Here is a 22279-nt window from a genome sequence, read left to right on the forward strand (position 1 = left end):
ATCCTATTGGTGGCCTGGAATGAAGAAGGATATAGCCACTTTCGTCTCGAAGTGTCTCACATGTTCCAAAGTGAAAGCTGAACATCAACGTCCCTCTGGCTTACTCAAACAACCCAGGATTCCTATCTGGAAATGGGAGAGCATTGCCATGGATTTTATCACTAAGCTTCCTCGCACTACTGCTGGTCATGACAGCATTTGGGTAATCGTTGATCGATTGACCAAGTCAGCTCACTTCCTCCCTATTCGTGAAGATTTCAAAGTCGAGAAATTGGCTAAGGTCTACATGAAGGAGATAATCTGTCGTCATGGTATTCCCATCGACATCATTTCTGATCGTGATGCTCGTTTTACGTCTCGTCTCTTGCAAACTTTTCAATCTGCTATAGGTACTAAACTCAACCTTAGCACTGCCTTCCATCCTCAGACTGACGGTCAAACCGAGCGTACTATCCAAACCTTAGAGGATATGCTTCGTTCATGCGTAATAGATTTTGGTGGCAACTGGGATTCACACTTGCCTTTGGTCGAATTCTCGTACAATAACAGTTACCACGCGAGTATTCAAATGGCACCTTTCGAAGCATTGTATGGTCGTAAGTGTCGTTCGCCTATTTGTTGGCACGAGATTGGTCAAGCTCAACTCACCGGTCCCGAGCTTATACAAGAGACGACAGACAAGATTTTACAGGTTCGAGACAACCTATTGAAAGCCAGGAACCGACAAAAGAGTTACGCTGACAAAGGACGCAAACCTATGGAATTCGAGACAGGTGACTTCGTGCTTCTCAAGGTATCCCCTTGGAAGGGCGTGGTTCGATTTGGCAAGAAAGGGAAACTCGCACCTCGCTACGTTGGTCCTTTCAAAATTCTCGAGAGGATTGGCGAGGTTGCATATAGACTGGACCTGCCCGAAGAGCTCAGCAATGTACACCCTGTCTTCCACGTGTCCAACTTAAAGAAATGTCTAGCTGACGAAGGACTCCACGTTCCTCTCGAAGACTTGCAAGTCAACGAAACACTTCACTTTGTAGAAAAACCGGTCGAAATCATGGACCAAGGAACCAAGCAATTGAGGCGCAGTCGAATTCCTATTGTCAAAGTTCGATGGGAAGGAAAACGTGGCGCTGAATTTACTTGGGAGCTCAAAAGCGAAATGAAATCGAAATATCCTCATCTTTTCCCTGAGTCTTCCTAAATTTCGGGACGAAATTTCCTAAAGGAGGGGAGACTGTAACGCCCTGTGTTTTGTACTTTCTATTTATAGCTTGTCTTACTCGTGTTGCTAATTTTGGAAGCTTTGTATCATTGTACTCGTTCCTTCTAGTACTCGTTGTAAACTCGAGATTTTGATCATGAATGAAAACTTGCATTTCCTTATTACATACTATACATACACCATAATACGATTAATCATGAGATCATTTGATACTTCTTTGTGATGCTTACACATATGTTGAACTTGTAAATATGTGACATATACTTGTCACTTACAAACATGTTACATACTTGTACATTACACTTTCTACCTAGTTAAATCATGTTTTATTTCATATTTCACCTTGTTACAAGTTAGGGGAAACATTGTTGCATATTATTACACAACTTAACTAACAAAATTACTCATTATAATGTTTTAAAAAAATAAAAAAATAAAGAAATATGGCAGCCCAATTCAGCAAAATTCAGCCCCATATAGTTGGGTTTTGTGGGCTAGTTTCAAGGTGTAACCCCTTCTAAACACTTCCAAAGCCCAACCCATTGAAACCCTAATCCTTCCCCCTATAAATACCACTTATAACCAGCCTCCCTACCACTTTTGCAACACTAAAAACTCTCAAAACATCCTCCAAACCGTAGCTGAAAACAAAGGTTCGAGTAGATTGACACCCCTTCACGAAAATGAGCATAACTCACTCAATTCTTATCCGATTCACTCGATTCTTTTTCCTACTTGCTTGTATAATCATGGGGTTCGATTCCTAGACTTCTCCTTGGAGAAATCAGACCTGGAATTGCTCCGAAATTGACCAAAAACTTTCTGTTTTGTTTCAAACTTATGCAAACTTCATCTAACTTGTGTGAAACACATCTCAAACCAATGTCCTAATGCTTACAACCCCTCTTATGGTTGGTTAAGCTTAAAAACATGGTTGAGACATCTAAATCAGAGGTTAAAACCTCATAAACTTTCTGTTTTTAATTAGGGTTTTACCCACAAGTAATGTTCAAGTGTGAAACTTGTTGAATGTGTGATGGTTGGATTAGCTTGGGCTATCCTTCATAAGAATCCACTCATTAATTGATGTTTTGCTATAGATTAGTTGTTGTTAATACCTTGATACTTGTATGTTCATGACCCTCCTTGTTGTTTATAACAACAAGTGTAGTGGTGAACAATAGAGGTGCCTAAATGGAAGCTTGTTCTTCCTACCTCATGTATGTATTCTATGACACAAAGAGGTACCTAAATGGAGACATTAATCTCCTACCTCATGCTTGAATCTTAAGACTTGTAAACTATATAATATCTAAGTTATTCTATATGTATACATCTAAGTAACTAAGACTTGATGATGACTTAATAGTTATTTGTTAAGTGGACGTTACATCATCTATGACCATGCCCTTGTTACGACTCTAATGGATCTTAGAATCCATGAAATCATACCAACTCTTTTGAGTTTCAATAGTGTCAAGAACAAGAGTTATGTGTACAAGATGATTATTTTCACCTATGTTACTTTCTATATTTTAAAAACCCCGAATCTATAATCTTCCGTTATACGCCAAACTCACACACCTACGTTTCCTTGTGTAGAGGGACAAGGTGCTCCAAACTAATTCATCCACAAACTTGCTCTCGGAACTTCAAGTCACCACTTGTAAACCGTGAGTATACTCGTACTTTTCCCCTTTTTACTTTTACCACTTTTGGGGTGTAACATGTTTACCTATTGAAACTTACACATGAATTTTTGTCTAAACACATGAACATTCCTATAACATGCTTGTATATGTGATGAGTTGATACTTTAAATTTGGGTGATTCTTATGTGTGGAACTTATCATTAACTTCGTACGAGCCAAACCTTGACATATGTAGCGCTATAGGATTAACGACCCGCCTCTACTGAAACTTTGGTTATGTCATGAGCAAGTTGCGTTTTCTTGGTTTGATATGTTATACACATGCCATATTTAATGTTTATCTTGAATCGCATGCTTGCTATGAGGAATTGTTCACACTTTTATCTTATGCTATGTATGTACCAAACTTGTATACTCGCCTTTACTTTTGCATTGAATTATTTTAAACATGTTACAGGTTGATGAGGACGATGCTAAGAAAAGAAATAGCGTTGATGCCTAGATACACATATAGACGTTAGGGTTTAATATGTTGTATCAAATTTTGTTATGTTATCATGATGTTTCGTTAAACTCGTTGTATTTGAATTTCTTGTAATGTTGACTATTTGAAGTTATGAAATGAAATGAAATTTGGATTTTCTAAATATTGTCACAAATAGTGTTATGATGTCTCTAGCAATCTTCACACTTCGTCTCATCCCGATGTTTCCGCCATTGGTTGGGGTGTGACATTAACACCCTGACGTTTCCAAAAGACATCAATGTACCCCTGCTACCTAACGCCGTTAATTTCAACCGTTAGCACTGACATTCTTGTTTTTGGATGGGAAGGAGGGAAACACGCGTGTATTGATTTGACAGGTGTGTCCCCCCTCGTTGGGCTAAGGGACCACGGGTTTGTGGCGAGCCAAGCAATAACCAAGGCAGAGGCGGCCAAAGTAGCTAAGCATGAAAAAGCTTGCATCAAGAATCAACACGTGTTCGTCCCGTTCGCTTTCAATACTTTTGGCGCTCTCGCCCCTGACGCGGTGCGGTTCCTCAAGCGGGTTCAGCAGGTGGTAAGCAGTAACACCGCGCATGTTAAGGGGCAGAATTTTGTGTTTAGCAGGGTAGGGTTTGCTATTCAGAAGGGGGTAGCGGCGCAACTTGTTGCTCGTCTACCTGCCTATAGTTTGTAATCATCTCTATTTTTATAATATTATATAATCATTCTATCAGAATACATTCTTGAGAAAATGTATATTATCCAAGTTTATTTTGCTTCAAAAAAAAAAGTTGTGCAGTTTACAATTTTGATTCGAAGTTGGTATATTGTGGTGATGAAAGTTTCGTTTAGTGTATTGGCGATGAAGTAGGGATGTCACCATAAGGACCAGGTTCGCCAGAATCACGAAGCTTGCAGTGTTGTGCATCTCCGATGTGTTCTATATTCAGGATGGGATAATTAGGAATATGCTCAAATATCAAGCAATTCAGCTTATGCATATGCTTAGCAGTCATATATGTGTAGTTAACAACCAATTAGAAAGTGGGCAGACCAAAGTTGAATCAAGAACTTGAAAATTATGAAGATACACCTCGCTGTGACTTCTTCTCTTCCAAAAATTCAACGGAGTTACGGGTTGACCAGAAAAATGTTTCAAATTCTAATAGAGGTTTTTCAAACGTAAATATGCGACTGAAAGTTACTAACAAGGTGAGGATAGGTATCGTGGTTATCTTTTTAGTGTTTTAGGTTTTTTTTAGTTTGCCAAAAACTTGAAAATTGTTATAGAACAGAGGGACTTAAAGTTTCACTTAGTACATAACACAGGGTTGTAAAACGAAAGGTTATAACCGTCATTTCACATTTCACATTCAACCTAACAGAAAGATGATGTCATTAGAAAGTAGGGGATACCTTGATGGCTTTAGAAAACATCGGGGTGTTAAATTGACGAATTTTTAAAATTGGGTTGCAAAGTGCCAGTTGATGTAAACCAACGGGTGTAAAATTGCAGTTCGTTTACTCTAGCATATATATAACTAGGTTATGGCCCCGTGTGTTACACGGGTTGATTAATGAAAACGATATAATTTATTATTTGTAATTACTTATTATTTTTAATCTACTCTTGATAGTTTTGATTGAACATACATGATAAATTCATAAGTTGTCATTAACAACATTGAATTTCATGGGAGAAACCTTTAATAACATTGAATTTTATCGGATAAACCTCCTAAAATAATAAAATAAAAAAACAAAGTCATTAAAATTCACACCAACAAAACCTGGGAAAAGTTGAATTAAAGAAAGGAATATTGGATTTTAATAATCTCAATTATTCGTCGTTGCCCGCTAACAGTTCCAATTTAAAAAATAACCATTGGTTGAGTGGTTGTCCCAACTATTAACATATTGGCTTCCAATGGACCCTGACTAACAAAACCCTAATGTGGGTTAGTCTTCGATCGCCGGAAAAACGCTTTTAGCCGGAAAAAGGTTCCTAAATGTTTTATCTAAGGTTACAAAAAGGTTTAAGACGAAAATGTTGAGTTTTCCAGCAAAAAACTTGAGTTTTCCGGACAAAAAGAAGTTTTCCGGCGATAAAAGAATTTACGGCGACCTCAATAATTGGGGTTTTTAGTAGAAAAAGGTTCCTAAAGTAAGTAATAAGGTCACAAAGGGGTTTGGGACAAAAAATGAATTTTCCGGCCAAAAATGAGTTTTTCGGCCAAAAACGTTTTTCCGGCGACCGAAGATTTAAATAAAAAATATATTATTTTTATCCATAAATTTTATCGTTTTATCTTTTACCCTAAACAAATATATATAGATAATATTTGTTAATAAGATTCAAGTAATAAATGAAAATACAAGTAACAATTTTATCTTTTTATCTTGTACTGTTTTGTTTTCCATTTATATTTATCAATTTTATTATTTGGTATAAAAAATTAAATTTATTCAACCTGTGCAATACACGTGTTTTTTTGAAATATATTTTTTATAATTTAGTATGGAAAACAAAACAGTAAAAGATAAAATTATTACTTGTATTTTTATTTATATTTTTAAATTAAAAATCTAAAACATTAGTAGAAGCCATGAGTTACCTATGCTTATTTTATTATAATTCAGTTTTATTAATCTCTACTATAAAATAAAGTCATGATAAATATAAATGGAAAAAAATAGTAAAAGATAAAATTCATAGATTAAAATAATATATTATTTAGTTGAATCTTATTAACAAATATTATCTATATTTATTTGTTTAGGATATATTTTTTGTTTGAATTTTATTAATAAATATTATCTTTGTCTATTTGTTTAGGGTAAAAGATAAAAAGATAAAATTTATGGATTAAAATAATATATTTTTATTTAAATCTTATTAAATAATATTATCTATATCTACTTATTTAGGTGGGAAAAAATAGTTGAGATCACCTAATAGAGCGACATGTGTCCCCCATATGATTTACTTTATTATATGTATAGATTGGTGGGCTAAATAAGGGAAAACAATTTCAATCAGGTAATGGTGGTCCTGGTGGGTTCGAAATGAGGCCAGCATTGAGTGACGCATGGCTCGACGGGGAATGAATTGGTGTGAGGGGATTTTAAAACTAGAGGGAGGTCAAGAGACCCACCGAAAAGCCACTTAACCAATCACAAAACTTCCTATTTTATTATTTTTCATTTTCCCATATTACTTTTATTCTTGTTTTTTTTTTTCAACTAGGTTTATACCCACGCGCGCGTTGCGGCGCGCCAAACCAAATCATTCTTGATGTGAACATTTTGCTTATGCCAATGAAGTTCATACACAAAAGTGGCTGATGCGATTTATAGCACGGTTCTAACATAGATCACAAAAGTTTTTTTTCATGTGTTTGGTACCTAGTCTTCTTTGTGGCGCTAATGACGCTAATGCCTTCACCTATATATATTGGCAAACCGATTAACATCTGAAACACCCAATAACATGAGAAGTGTTGGAAAAGGATTTACGTTGCTCCGGGCAATGGTGTTGTTTTACTTGTTGATTATCTCAAGTTCACCCGAATACATTCCGCCTCCATCCTTTGTAACAATAGTTCCAATATTTATTTTAGCCAACAAATAAAATATTAGAAAACCCGGATATCATAATGAAAATGTAAAATAAGTATGCATCATTTAAGTTTGGAGTCAAAATACATGTCAATTATTAATATTAATATTTTTTTTTTTGAACGGCCGACAAAAGTTATTTTATTAATTGTAGCAAGACGCTACCCGCCAAATGTACAAAGTCCACCAACCACACCAAAATGATGAAATATTACATGAAAAAAGTTAACCACGGATTTCAAAGCGACACCAATCCTCCCATGTCAATGAAATCATTTTCGATCGATTCTTCACCCATAGGAATGCCATGGCTTTAATCTCGTCTAGGATCTTCGTTGTGTTTGGATTCGACTGTCTAAAAACGGACTCGTTTCTATGCTTCCAAATGCTCCACATAGACACCAAAATTACCGCATGCAGCACCTTCTTTTTCTTCCTTGACGCACCCGAGCACGATTCATGTAGTGAAAGCAAATCGGACAAATCAAAAGCGATAATAGGCGGAACTTTACACCAATCTGCAATGTTCTGCCAAATCACTTGGGCGAATTGACATGCGACAAATAAGTGATCGCTCGTTTCAGCATGGTCACCACAAAGAGGACATAAGTTATCTTGGACCGTGATATTTCTCCGCGCCAAAGCACATTTTGTCGGAAGTCTCTCCATCTCAGCTCTCCAAGCCACTATGGCTACTTTCTTTGGAACCCAGTTATTCCACATAAATACCTTTGTTGGCCTGACACGATTCACAGTGCTTAATTTCTCTTTAATTCCAGCCACCTTGAATACACCATCAGCCGCGAAATTCCATCTCCATTTATCCCTTCCCGGACCCATTTGCAACCCACTCACCAAAGTTATTAATTGATTTAATTGGTCATTACAATTGGCATCAAGAACTGGCCTAGTCCAGGCCCACATAAAGACAGGCCCAGAACCATCATTACGAAACCGGTCCACCACCAAACAATTTTTGTGTGATTCATATTTAAACAGATCAGGGAACCGGACATAAAAAGGACTAGAGTCGGCCCAGCCATCTAACCAAAAGTGAATGTTTTTACCATTACCGAGACTTGCGGTTATATCATTCTTCAAATCGATACCAGCAGATAGGAGGGGCGTATAGACTTTTGAAATGCACTTCCACGGGCCGACCAGAGACACCTTAACTGGAAAGTCATTCCAAGTTCTACCATTTTGATGAATAGCCCAGATAACTCTACTCCACAAGCTTCCTTTTTCAGTTTTAAACCTCCACCACCATTTAGCCAACATGGCTAAATTAGCGTCTCTAATGGAACCGAACCCCAACCCACCATATTCTGTTGGAGCAATTGTTTTCTCCCATGCCACCCAATTCATCCTAGCCTTTTCTTCCGAACCGCCCCAAAAGAACACCCTTCTAATCTTATCTAAATCATTCAACACTTTAACCGGGGCCTTAAATAAAGATAGATAATACGTTGGTAAAGAATTCAAGACCGATTTGATCAAGGTAATTCTTCCGCCATATGAGAGGGTTTTGGCTTTCCATATTGAGAGCCTGTTTCTAAACACTTCCACCACGGACTTCCAATTCCGAACCAAGTTCATATTAGCCCCAACTGGTAGACCAAGATGAATGAAAGGGAACGTACCTTGTTTACACCGCAGATGACTTGCCATTTGCTGAATTTCTTGATCACTAACCCCAATCCCATAGATACTACATTTAGCAAGGTTAACCTTAAGCCCAGAAGCTAGATAGAAACACCTCATAACCCGTCGCAGATTATAAATATTCTGTGGAGACCACTCCCCAACAAACATCACATCATCCGCATATATTAGGTGAGACAACGACGGTCCGTTGGCTGTAACATCGATACCTTTAAACAAACCAATAGAGGACGCCTTCTTCATAGCACACGACAAGGCCTCCATCACTATAACGAACAAGAACGGTGAGAGAGGGTCTCCCTGTCTGAGACCACGAGAGCAATCAAACTCTCTGGTTGGTGACCCATTCACCAAGACAGAGGCTTTGGCTGAGTACAACGTCGCCATAACCCACGACCGCCATCTACTAGGGAAATTCATCTGGGCCATGACTGAATTAAGAAAAGACCAATTCACCGAGTCATATGCCTTGCTGATATCAACTTTAAAGAACATGCCACTTCGCTTATATTTTTTTAGCCAACCCAATACCTCATTAAGAATCAGAGGACCGTCCATGATATTCCTCCCAGCAATAAAAGCCGACTGTTGTTCCGATATCAGATTCCCTATTACTCTTTTCAGACGATTCACTAGTACCTTCGAGATAACTTTGTTGATTACACCAATCAAGCTAATCGGCCTATAGTCGTTTGGGCCCACCGGATCCTTAACTTTTGGAATCAATGCTATGAACGATGACGTGCAACACTTGTTAATCACCCCCTCCTCATAGAACTTACTGAACAGTCTGACCATATCTTCCCGAAGACCATCCCAGCATTCCTTAATGAACTTAAAATTGAACCCATCCGGCCCGGGTGCCCGATCACCTTCACATTCCCAAACGGCTTCCTTAATTTCTACCACGGAAAATGGTTCTTCTAACATAACTGCCTCAGAATCCGATATAGAGGCGATATTAGGAACTATCATCTCCGGCCGGATCTGCATTGGTTCCGAGAACTGGTTGTGGAAAAATTCATACAAGGATTCTTTAATGGCTAAGGGGTTCGTACTCCACACACCATCAACCATAAGACCATTCAATCGATTCGTGCAGATATTAGAATTGATAATATGATGAAAAAATGAAGAATTTTCATCACCTTCAATAGCCCACTTAGATCTTGATTTTTGGCGCAGATCCAATTGTTTTATTCTTTCGAATTCAGCCACGAAGTTCCGACATTCTGCTCGTTCAGCTAGTTCATCCTCCACAAGATTCCTTTCCTCCGCCAAATTTTCAATAAATTCCAACCTTCTTTTTTTACCACCATAGATCCCTTCTCTTCTATTCTTTTCCAGTTTCAGCCATGATTTTATGTTATTTTTTAGCCACCTGAGTTTTATTGCTAACGCAAGATCCGCTGGCCCAGAGAAGTTAAACATACCACACTTTTGAAGGACAAAGTCGAAGAACCCAGGATATTCAAACCATGAATTGAAAAATCTGAATGGGACGTGGCCAAAATCTGACTGGACCGTTGAGAGGACGATTGGCCTATGATCCGAAACTTCCCTAGCCAACGCAATAACACTCGCGTTTGGCCATCTTTCCCTAAACCCCAAGCACACCAAGAAGCGATCCAGTTTACTAAGTTTTTTCCCATCATCCGAGATGTAAGTAAATTTTCCACCACCCATATTATATTCCACAAGCCCAGCTGATAAGATAAACTCATTAAAAGCCAAAGCGTTAGCTTCAACAAATTCAGAATTCATGCGCTCACTGGCATCCCTCACATCGTTAAAATCCCCCATCAAGACCCAATTCCCCTGTAAGGAATTCCTATAACCCAAGATATCCAGCCAAATTCCCCTTCTCCTATTTGCATCATTAGGAGCATAGACGTTGACTACATTGATTCTAAACCCCGATTGCACCAAATATCCAGAAACAATAATAAAATTCCTGTTGTGATATATATCTACACACCTGAAAACTGCCGGAGACCAGAGGCAAGCGAGACCACCAGATCTACCTATAGCGTCGACCACAGCAACTTTAAATTCAGCACGACCCCAAAATTTATTGAACAAAAAAGCCGCAGAGTCCTGTAATTTCGTTTCCTGAATAGCGAGGAAGTGTATCCCATAGCCTGTTTTGAGCCCCCTAATCCAATCGGCCTTTCGATCATTCTTCACCCCCCTGAGATTAACTGACAAGCAATTCATCGCGACCGATTTTCGACGCCTTCTTTAACAATAAGGTCTTCGGTGGCCGGAATGAAACCACTGAGGTCTATACCCACCATTGCCCCAACCTGTACCGTTTCTTCGACCTCCGTTCTGAGCGATCCACGATCAAACACCTGACCTCCAGAGTTATCTGGCATCTGATTATCTTGCGTACCTGAGGTGGCATCCTCCCGATTAACAGAGTCAACACCATCAGTACCGACGTTGCACCGAGCAGACTCCTCACACCCAGAAAGTTCTCTAGCAGGAGAATTGAGATCAAGAGAAACCGAATCCAATCTAACTGATTGCCCAAACAATTTCTGAGAAGGTCCTTGAGTAGAGCCAAAAGACGGAGGGCTACGATCTTCCCTGTATCTTTTACCCAAATTAATATAAGGAGTTGGGCCATCATCACCGTCTGCAGTATTGGGCTTCCTGCCTTGTCCATTTGGCCCACACAACCCACCAACCTTTAGGTTATTATTTTCCACATTCGGCCCCACAGGGTTGACTTCCAGAACTGGACAGCCACCCATTTCCACCGACACATCATTGTATCCATGTTCATGCGCCGACAAATTACCTTTCCCATGCACGTCGATATTCCCCGTATTCACGTTGCTTCCCGGTGACTTCTCATTTGTCTGTGACCCATGGACTACCGGAGACCCTTCCAATTCCACCGGAGGAATGACGGGATCCCCCGTCTGAGCATCAACATCTACCTCCTGCACCGGATCATTCTCCACCGAAGCCGGCATCGCCTGTTCATCTTCCGTCGCCGGGGTCTGAAAACCATCCTGTAGACCGTCATCTTGCCCGAATACCTCCTGAATCTCTCCTTCCTCTAAGTCATCCATTTCCACTGACTCGTCTTCGGAGTCCGACTCAAGATCTGAATCCATACTATTCCATGTAGACTCCATATTTAACCCAGGATAATGCAACTCCGTCACCTCAGCGACCCGGATAGCTAAACTTTTTTCATTCCACTTGATTACCGCTGCTTCATCAATTCTGGACATTTGAGCCGTTAACACTTTAACTGAACCATAGGAATTATCCTCCTCCTGCCAGGAAAAGGACGATTGTTGAACCACCTCCCCAAAAAGGCCCCCAATCTTATCATATAAACTATTATCTCGAATAATAAACGGCACGCCGGATATATTCAAATTCACAATACGGCTGAATGGAATTTCTTCACCATTCCAGATGGAATATTTAGAGAATATCTTGTCGAAAAGAGGAGCATGCTTCCCCATAGTTTCGTTGGCATATCTCCTATCTTTGAAAGTTAACAAGAACGTCATACCCCCAACATATGAAAGGCCAACCTCCGATAATCCTTCTCCTTCTATAGCCAGTTTAAGCTTCCTGAGATGCATCACCTCCCTCGTATGTCCCAGGATCGATCTTCCAATACAATGTAATGGGTATAATGACCCTTTCCCAGTCACGTTAACCACTTTGGCACCATGACCATCCTCCATGTTCATCCTATTACCTTTAAATAATTCCGCAAAAGACGGCCCATCACGGCCGTATGTCTGACCCGGCTGACCGCTACCCGACGACATGTTATGAACACTCTTATGCCCACCCTGCTGCTGCACACCCTCCCCATTGCAACCGGTATCATATTGTTCCTCCCGGTTACTCGCCTTCGGTCTCCAAAAATTTCTGCCCTGAGGTACCTGAGCATAGTTAATTCTCTTATGGTCCTTATCATACTTAGCTAAAGCAACCACAGCCTTCCTGTCGAACATCCTAATAGAATTGAGTTTCATTAGAGTCCCTTGCATGTCCTCCACCCCCAAGAACCGAACAAAGCCAAAACAACACCCCCTTGCATCCCGTTTCCGGGCCACATACGCATCAGAGACATATCCAAACGGTTGGAAGGATCTCCAAAGAACATTTCTGGTAACTCGGTCTGATAAATTTTGCACAAGGAACGTCCATTCCACACCATCTCCTTTACTTTTCCGATTTTTCCGATTCTGAACATTTGACCACGGACCACCCGAATCATACTCATACTCTCTCTCCATGGCAGCTCCGAGAAAACAAATGAACAGAGTAAGAACAGCCCTAGCGGTGTTAATGGGATTCGAACCAGTCTAGCTTAACTATACACAGATAGCCGCGACCGGTATCAGACCCGCTAAGCCCACCGGGAAACCGTACACACTCTGCGGGAAAGGAGGCCAGGAAAGAGATGGAACACACACTATAGAAAAAAGATGACCCCTCACAAGAACGAAGGACGAGACACCGGCCGAGATAGGGAGGAGGGTACGACTGTCGTTGAACTGATAACCAGGACCCTTCCCACTCATAGACACGTGTACTTTTTTTAGAGCTAGGGAAATGAACAGTGTTTTCAAAACGTGGTTTAGTCTTATTGATGCATTTGGGCGGTCATCACACTCATAGACACGTGTACTTTTTTTCCCCGTCATCAACCTTTTTAAAACAGTTCTAAATTAAATCTTAAAAGTCAAAAGTGGAGTTTGATTTCACGGTGGAGGAAGTAGTTTAGTTACAAATTCATGCCTGAAGCCTCTAAAGAGGTTTTCATAACAAAACTAAGTGTTGAACACATACCACTATTGGTTTGATTTGGTTTTTTATGCTAATCAGAAAGTGTATGTAACTTACCACCGTGAAGAACAAAGCGATCAAAACCTAGAGAATAATTCGGCTTCGTGAAGCTCTTTTCTTCATTCTTCTTCGGAGACTCTTTACCTTTGGAGCTGTAATTAAAGAATTTATATGACAATTTTGGTTTTTTGCTAGCCTTGTTTTTGGCTCTCTTGGCCTCAAACTGGTCAGACAGTTCTCACGGGCCTCATCAGCCTTCGATTTATAAATGCTTTCCATGAGCACACGCTTATTTTCAAAGACATTACCCTCAACCTTCATATCATGATATATATATGTCTGTCAATCTTTTTTGACTCACGGCACCTGCGAAGCAACCGTCTCAACACTCTCATTTCCTCATCCACAACATCTTTGTGGGCAATCTTGCCTCCCTTGTCTGTTACGCTTATCTAGAGTTGATCAAACAAAAACATTGTTATCTTAAATTCAATGAAACAAAACTTCTGTTAGTAAAAACATTGTTATCTTAAATCCCGAGTAGCAATCTTGCCTCCCTTGTCTCTCGGCTTCCTACTCGGGATGTTCTGCCCCATCATCCTTGACCAGATTACGGATGTTCTGACCTGGGATTATCAATAACAAAAAATAGAACAAAAATAAGTTAAAAAAAAAACACTTTTGAATTTTTACTAATAATAAGATAATAAAGTTTTAAAAGAAATCGGTAAACAATCAGTTAAATGTAAAATTGGAGACTAAAAAAAAGAAATTGGAGATATCTCCAATTTACAAGAAACAATTGGTGCAGGCTAACCATTGCAGTTGAAAGTATCAAAAATTACATTTTCCATACACAGTAACCTAGTTGTATAAAAAATAGAAATTAACCATAAAACTACAGATCATGTCCTGCACAAAAATAAGATATACACAACTTCGGTACACCAGACAAACATTCAAAACCACAAATCAACAAAAGACGAAATACACATCTCGGATATACGAATTAATTACGGATAATTATAGATCTGAGGCTATCAGGAGTACCCGAGAAATGATGAGTGACGATGGTTGCCAATGCCAATGGATGAAGAGTCATCGGCGATGGTGTACATGTAACGATTCAATTAGGTATGAAGATAGATCGGAGAGATGAGAGTTTAGACAATGCTCGTTTTCACATGGTTTCACTTTCACCAGAACCGCAAGAAAGAGCAACACAAAACACCATGGTGGCGGAGTGACGGTGGTGACCCTCCGGTAACCGCCCACCCTCTTCTCTCTCCATTTCCCCTTTCTCTCTCTTCTCGTTCTCTCTCATCTCGTTCTCTCTCATCTCGGTTCCGTCTCCTATCGTTCCTCTCCTCAAGACGGTTTTAAAAGGGTTGATGGGGGCAAAGAACCACCACAGCCACCACCATGGTGACCGGAGCACCGCCCACCCTCTTATCTCTCAGTTTTCCTTTTCTCTCTCTTCTAGTTCTTTATATTTAGAACTGTTTTAAAAAGGTTGATGACGGGGCAAAAAAAAGTACACGTGTCTATGAGTGTGATGACCGCCCAAATGCATCAATAAGAGTAAACCACGTTTTGAAAACACTGTTCATTTCCCTAGCTCTATTAAGGTTATATGTACTGGGGCGCGAGAAAGAGCCATAGCGCCGCTATGGCGTCTAGAACACCGCCCCCAAGGGCGCTATGTTTCAAAAATGGGTGGAGGGCGTCAGATTTTTCGCGGCGTTATTGTTGTTTGGTTAATTGAGTTGGCCAATCAAAAATAGAAGAGTTTTTTTATATTAATTAATAAAACTTAAAATTATTAAATAGGTAATGATGGGTAGGGGCTTTATGACTACGGCCTCAAATTGCATAACGCCTCATAAAGCCCCTTGCTGACGTGGCACGACACGTGTCGCATAACGCCCCCAAAAGGGCTTTATGACTACACATGGCCTAATAGATATTAACATTAATTTTTAAGAGCTAATTACAAGAACTCTTTTTTGAACGTAATCCTCATCTAAATCTATGAATAAACTAACTGAAATAAACGGTGGTTGACAGCGTATGCTATTCCTGCTCTTAACGTACACCAACAGGTGTTAAATGACTCTTTTACCTATCATTCATTTGCTCCCCTGATCCGCAACCAGCTTTAACCGAACTGAACCCACGGCGCGTCACCCGTAAATGAACCCGATTAACCCAACACAAATATGATGCGATGATTGGATATGATGCAATCAAGAGGCTCCACCTTATCATCTTCTTTCACGTCACGTATTAAGTTGTCTATTTCAAGATTCTTAGGGGGCGTTTGGTTCGCGTAATGATCTGGAATTGGAATTAAAATTTGTATAGGAATTAGAATGTGAAGGAATTGGATTTGGAATCTACACATTCCAATTGGAATTGGAAATTTTTGGAATTGGAATCTTAATTCCATTCTTGTTGAGTTATACATAAGATATTACAAGGGGGTATAAGAAATATGCAGTTGTTATGAATATATACAATATTGATGGCACAAGCGTAATCAAGCAGTATGCTAATTTAACTCCGGCCATGCGTTCAACGGCCTTATATTCACTTACAGGAAAAACATTATCTTCTAAATGTGAATGCTTCAAGAAGAGGTAAGAGAGATTTTCATTATCAAGAGGTAGTTAAATTAATATGTTTCTTAACGCTTTTTCTTTGATGATTCTCAGTGGCGGTTCTAAATTCAGGGGCACATCAAAGAGTGTCTTTTCAGTTACTCACAGCAGGTAACATACCACTACTTTGTTAAAACATACTAATTTCAGAATTAATTTGTTTGTAGCCAATGGTACAGATAGGTTAATGCTAACAAATTATTTGTTAGCTTTTATAGTTTAAAGAAAATTTCATCTTCACTAATCCAAATTCACTTAAAAACCTAATTTATATTATGATTTCATTCCTTTTTTTTTCAATTTAGTGGTAATCATGTTGCGGCACTAGCTTTAGCTGCAAATCTTCAAAGAATTCCAGCATATGTGGTTCACTACCACATTGTCACTCTAATAGTTCCAATAAGTGGTTTGTATATTCCGCTATCATCTATGAATCTTATGCTCTTAAGCTGTTTGTTTGGTTTCCTTATTGTTAACGCGAAGTTGAAACATGTAGGTGGTGGTTTAATTTCTGGGGTGGTTGTTGGAGCCAAGTCAAGGAATCCAGCCATACGGGTCTTGGTTGCTGAGCCAAAAGGAGCCGATGATGCAGCACAATCAAAAGCATGTGGTAGACTTATAACCTTGAGTCACACCAACACAATTGCTGATGGCCTTCGAGCTTCCCTGGGAGATATCACTTGGTAATAATATCATACACATAATAACTAGTGCCAAAAACATACATTAAATTCAATAGTCAATTATTTTGTGTGTGAAAGATTCTGATATGCATGTTGTTTTAGGTGGTTTGTCGAAAACAAATTACTAGTTAAAACAGTTTCACTCTACCAAGCATTAGAAATTAGTTATCAACAAATTAATAGAAAACACATTAGTAAAATAATCACTTTAAAAACACTATGTCAAACTCACCCAAAGAAGATTTATTACATCTTATTAATTTATGTAAAATACATTCACAGAAAGTAGATTAGCCTTGTTATAATTAAGATAACCAAAACCAATATGGGCTTCCACAACCTTGGTTTAATATAATTATTTTACGTAGGCCAATTGTACGTGATTTGGTTGATGACATCATCACAGTGGACGATGGAGAGATTCTAGAAGCAATGAGATACAACTATGAGGTACTTAAGGTGGCAGTTGAACCAAGTGCTGCAATAGGACTTGCTGCTGTACTCTCCGATAACTTCAAGAAAAATTCTCGCTGGAATTGCTCCCAAAACATTGGGATTGTAATTTCAGGGGGGAATGTGGATTTAGGTGCTCTATGGGAATCGCTTTCACGGATTACCAGGACGTAATCTTTCTTGAAGGGAGTTAACCGTGAAGCTAAACGTTGTGTAAGGCATGGGACTACACTCTTTTTAACATAACACCCCACAATGCTCACATGCTGACTGGACTGGCACATAACGCAAAACGCTCAAGAGTCTTCCCTCTCCCACTACACATGGTCTTATATCTTGAATCCACGTTGAAGGACTCAAATGATCATGGGAGAAAAAGTAAAGGAAGCAAACTCTTGTGGCAGAAAAACAAAAGTTACAAAAGGAGATGGCACAAACTCATGTTATAATTTGATACATATAATTACTTAATTTCTTTAGAAATAGATAATTAAAAAAGTAATTAACATCACATAAAAAACATTAAAGTCTTGATGAATTCTCTTTCGTTTGTCACTTGTCTTAGGGTGAACGGAGTGGGCAGTAAACTCACGCGGTAAACATGTTTACCGAGCGGTAACACCGCCGCCAATGGTATTTACCGCTCAGCTTCATTGTTTGATCGGTGAAGGTTTACCAATGAGGGAAGGGGGAGAGAGAAAGGTGTGGGTGGGGGTCCATTACTTCTCAACCAATCACACTTTTTTCCTTTTTTTAAATAGTTTACCTAAACCCCATTAGGTAAACCACCGCCAACGTTTTTAAACATTAGGTGAACAATTTAGATGAATTGACGTAATACTTTCTAACTGTGAATAAAAAGTTTATCTATTTCAAATAGGTAGGCACTCCATTCACGAAAGAATCTTTATGCAATTTATTAGCTATTATATATAAAGTACATTTTGAATTCACATGTACTACGTTAACTACTACTGACTGACAACCTCTCGTTTGCTTTCTTCTTTTATTTGACTTAACTTATTTTTCTTTTGGAGTTATTATAAGATACATATTAATTATTATTTATTTATTTTATTTAAAAATTTAATATTTATTTAATAATAATAATAATATAATATAATATTGATTTACAAAGATGAGAAATAGGGAGGCTTACATCTTTTTTATTTCGGTCATCAAAGATATATAAACATTAAAATAATTAAAAATAACTATTTACCAAGTGTGAAAGAAATATAAATTAAAATAATAATATAATATAATATTTATTTACAAAGATGAGAAATAGGGAGGCTTACATCTTTTTTATTTTGGTCATCAAAGATATGTAAACATTAAAATAATTAAAAATAACTATTTACCAAGGGTGAAAGAAATATAAATTAAATAAGGGTAGTTCTAACTAATTATAGAAAATGAACAAAAGTTGGCTCAGTTTTTTTTGTTTTATCTACCAGTACATGTATTAGCTAAATGTTAGTATATGGAATAAAGTGCACTTTTACACCATGTGGTTTCAACTGACACTTTACAACAACCATCCTTTTGTGAAGATTGTAAAGATTATACGGGTGCACCTATCTCTCAGAGTTGATACTATATATACACACTACTCAAACATGCTTGTGTCATCCATCTATCAAACCATCATTTCCATAGGTAAGTGCTTAATTTTCAAACATTCAGTTTGATCCCAACATGAGTTCTTAAATGAAATGTTAGATTCTTACATGATATTTTATTTTGTTGCAGTAACTTGAGTTAAATATAAAACATAACAATGACATGCAACACATATGGAGTTTCCATTGATACAATACGGAAGGCCCAAATTTTAATTAAGGATTATATAAATTTAACTCCAGTCATACATTCCACGACGTTAAACTCTCTTTCTAGGAAAAAACTATTCTTTAAATGCGAGTGTTTTCAAAAGAGGTAAGAGATTTCTCCATTTTCTTTATCTCTTTATCAAGAGGTGGTGAAATGTACATACATACATACATAGATGTGTTGGTTAACTTTTTTTTCAATTGATGTTTGTCAGTGGAGCTTTTAAGTTCAGGGGGGCAGCAAACGCTGTCTTTTCACTCCAAGGAGAACAAGCAGCCAAAGGAGTTGTCACTCACAGCAGGGAACGAATTTGCTAGCCTCAAAATCCAAAAGAAAATTATTGTTTTGCCCCCAACTCTAAATTACACGCTTACCATCGTTTTAGCTATTTTTTACCATAACTATGGTAGTGTTTTTGTTTGATTGGTTGACTGTATCTTTTTTTAGATCGTGTTATAAGTAGCATATATAACTAACCGAAATAAAGGCGTACATGTTATTAAACTAAGAAATGTTCGGTTTAGCGCCCTGCAACGCGGACGGAGCATAACCCTAGTTGCAAACAAAACGTTGTTTCACTTTGGGCTCATAAACCAGATCAGATCACATAGAGCCCATTTACCCTCAGTAATAAATTCAGTTCCCCAATTTGGGCTTAAAACCCTTAAAGGCCTATAAAAAGCCCAAAGTATTATTATCATTATCATCATAAAGAAAGCCCACTGTCTATGCCACCTATGCTCCCAACACCCAACCCGATCCTATTCGAACACAATCAACCAAGCCCCAAATAATCATCTATCCAAGATATATTAACAATTTTAGTAAGACCCAAATCACATTCTCCCATGTGATCCAATTCCTCTTTGACTTGTCCTCTGACCCAACCCAAAACAAAGCATGTCAAAAAAAATATATATATATATGACTTGAATCGGCGCTTTGTAAATTGAGAAAATACAAGTATGAGTTTAAAACAGATTTTATCAACGTTACCTGACCGCCGTATGATAGATTCTGAGCCTTCATAATAGATAGCTTAAATATAAAAAAAAAATCCATGACTAGCTTCCAATTCTTCACAAGATTCATGTTCATCTAGAAAGATCCATAGTGTTGAACTTTTTTACCCAAAGGAACTGAACCTGTGTTTAGGGGCGAAGGTTAGAAGGGGGAGGGGGCCCGACCACCAGAACTTTTCGCTTAGTAGTGTTAAGTATGTAGCTTTTGTATAGAAATTTTTGGGTATATACGTTTTCGACCCCCCAGTTCTATAGAAATTTTTGGGTATACACGTTTTCGACCCCCGCCCTCCCGGTCGGAAATCTCAAGCTTCGCCACTGCTTGTGTTGTCGGTAAAAGTTGTTTATTTGTTAGAAAGTGTTTTTAGGCAAGTGTTGAATATGTATCAGGTGAGCATTGACACGGCTCGAATTCTAATCTATACAATATAATAAAAGAAACCTGATTTTGGACACGTGTCATTCATTGAAGATAGACACATTTGTAATTTCCTACCTTTTCATATTTAATATTATTATTTACCAAATTGACATTTTTTTATTTAGTTTACCCTTATCTCATATTTACTCTTAGATTTTTATTTTTTTATCACATAAATCTAAAGGATTCCTTTCTTTTCTCCCTTCTTTTCGGTATTTACATTTGATTTGATTTTGTATATTATGTTGGTTATAATTTATTTTTATTTAGAAGGATTGGTAAAATATAAACATTAAATCTTAGTTAAGGAGTTCTTTCTGTTTTTCCCTTCTTTTCGAGGTATTCACATTTGATTTGATTTTAATTTTAAGTTTGTCGGTTTATAATTTTTTTTTATTTAGGAGGATTGGTAAATTATAAATACCATATCTTTTCGAAGTAATCTCATTTGATTTGATTTTTTATTTTAAGTTTGTTGGTTTCTAATTTATTTTATTTAGGAGGATTGGCAGAATATAAATATGATACGTTAGTTAATTTAAAAAGTGCATATATCAAGTCAAATTTTCCTATTGTTTCTTTAAATTAAGTTTAATTAATTAATTTATACATTTTTTCATTAGTTTTTTTACCGATGCAAAAAAAATGTCTTAATGCTTGGTTATTTGTGTTACTTTTCTATTTGATGATATGCTTGGTTATAAATTCGTTCGACTTTATGATTTATATAAAAAACCAAGGAAGAAACAAACCATTTTGATTCTGTGATTGGATTGTATTTGATCACACATTCCCATTTAACAGGTTATTACATGCCACTGGTTCCTTTGAAACTAAAAACCTGTTAAAAAATGGTAAATTAAATAAATTAAAAAAATGTCTAAATTACCCTTCTATTAACTTAGTATTGTTAGAGTATTAGTCATTTTGGATGGATTTAGCAACTTATTTGAAACCTCAGTGGTTCATTTGAGAAAAAAAAAACTTTTTTTGGATGGATCTAGCAAATGTGAACAAACGTTAGGGACGATTTTAGCAATTTACTCAAAACTAATCTATACTTATCTTATATTAACTAAATAAATAAATAATAAATTAATATTAAATTTATCATACTTTAATAAAATATTATCCTGAAATCTAGATTGTTAATTTAATATATTTTTAAAACAAATACTTCTCTTTCCTACTTATCTTATATTATATATAAATAATAAATTAATATTAAATGTTATCCTAACTTATTAAAAATATAACTTTTTTATTATTTGGTATACAAAACTATATTGACTTTGGAAATGGATTGCAGCGAGTTACCTTACGGTAAGGAAAGTGCTGTCTAGCGGGTTTATTCAACTCGTGTAAAACGCGGGGTTTTAAAAAAAAAATTATTATTACTTACTATTCAAAGTTACATTTATATAACCGGTGTAATACATGAAGTTTTTAAAGATATAACTTTTTTTTATCATTAGCTATGTAAAATTAGATTTATTCAACACGTGTACTACATAGGGTTTTTTAAGGATATAATTTTTTTATTATTTGGTAGATTTTTCAACCCGACTATACATGAGTTTTTTAAAGATACGACGTTTTTAATATTTAATATACAAAATTACATTTATTTAATCTGTGTAATACACATGGTTTTTAAAGATATAACTCTTTTTTAGATTTATTCAACATGTGCAATATACGAGGTTTTTAGGGATGTAATTTTTTATTATTTG

The 22279-nt window shown here is 37.3% G+C and overlaps 1 protein-coding gene across 2 annotated transcripts; it reads left to right on the forward strand.

Moving 5' to 3' along the window:
* The first annotated feature begins 15953 nt into the window (after positions 1–15953).
* Positions 15954–19611, forward strand: LOC110910672 (serine racemase). 2 transcript variants are annotated; one of them, XR_002576379.2, is made up of 8 exons: positions 15954–16110; positions 16186–16242; positions 16437–16537; positions 16628–16814; positions 17183–17485; positions 18824–18929; positions 19023–19208; positions 19318–19611. XR_002576379.2 is itself a non-coding variant. In XM_022155279.2 (5 exons), exons 1-5 carry the CDS (start codon positions 15977–15979, stop codon positions 17439–17441), a joined length of 738 nt encoding a protein of 245 aa, XP_022010971.1. In that variant the 5' UTR covers positions 15954–15976; the 3' UTR covers positions 17442–18236. The 2 variants fall into 2 exon arrangements, 1 of the variants encoding a protein (XP_022010971.1); XM_022155279.2 differs by lacking the exons at positions 18824–18929; positions 19023–19208; positions 19318–19611 and having other exon boundaries at positions 17183–18236.
* The last annotated feature ends 2668 nt before the right edge of the window (positions 19612–22279 follow it).

This window comes from Helianthus annuus, chromosome 15 (genome assembly GCF_002127325.2).
Source record: "Helianthus annuus cultivar XRQ/B chromosome 15, HanXRQr2.0-SUNRISE, whole genome shotgun sequence".
NCBI lineage: Eukaryota > Viridiplantae > Streptophyta > Magnoliopsida > Asterales > Asteraceae > Helianthus > Helianthus annuus.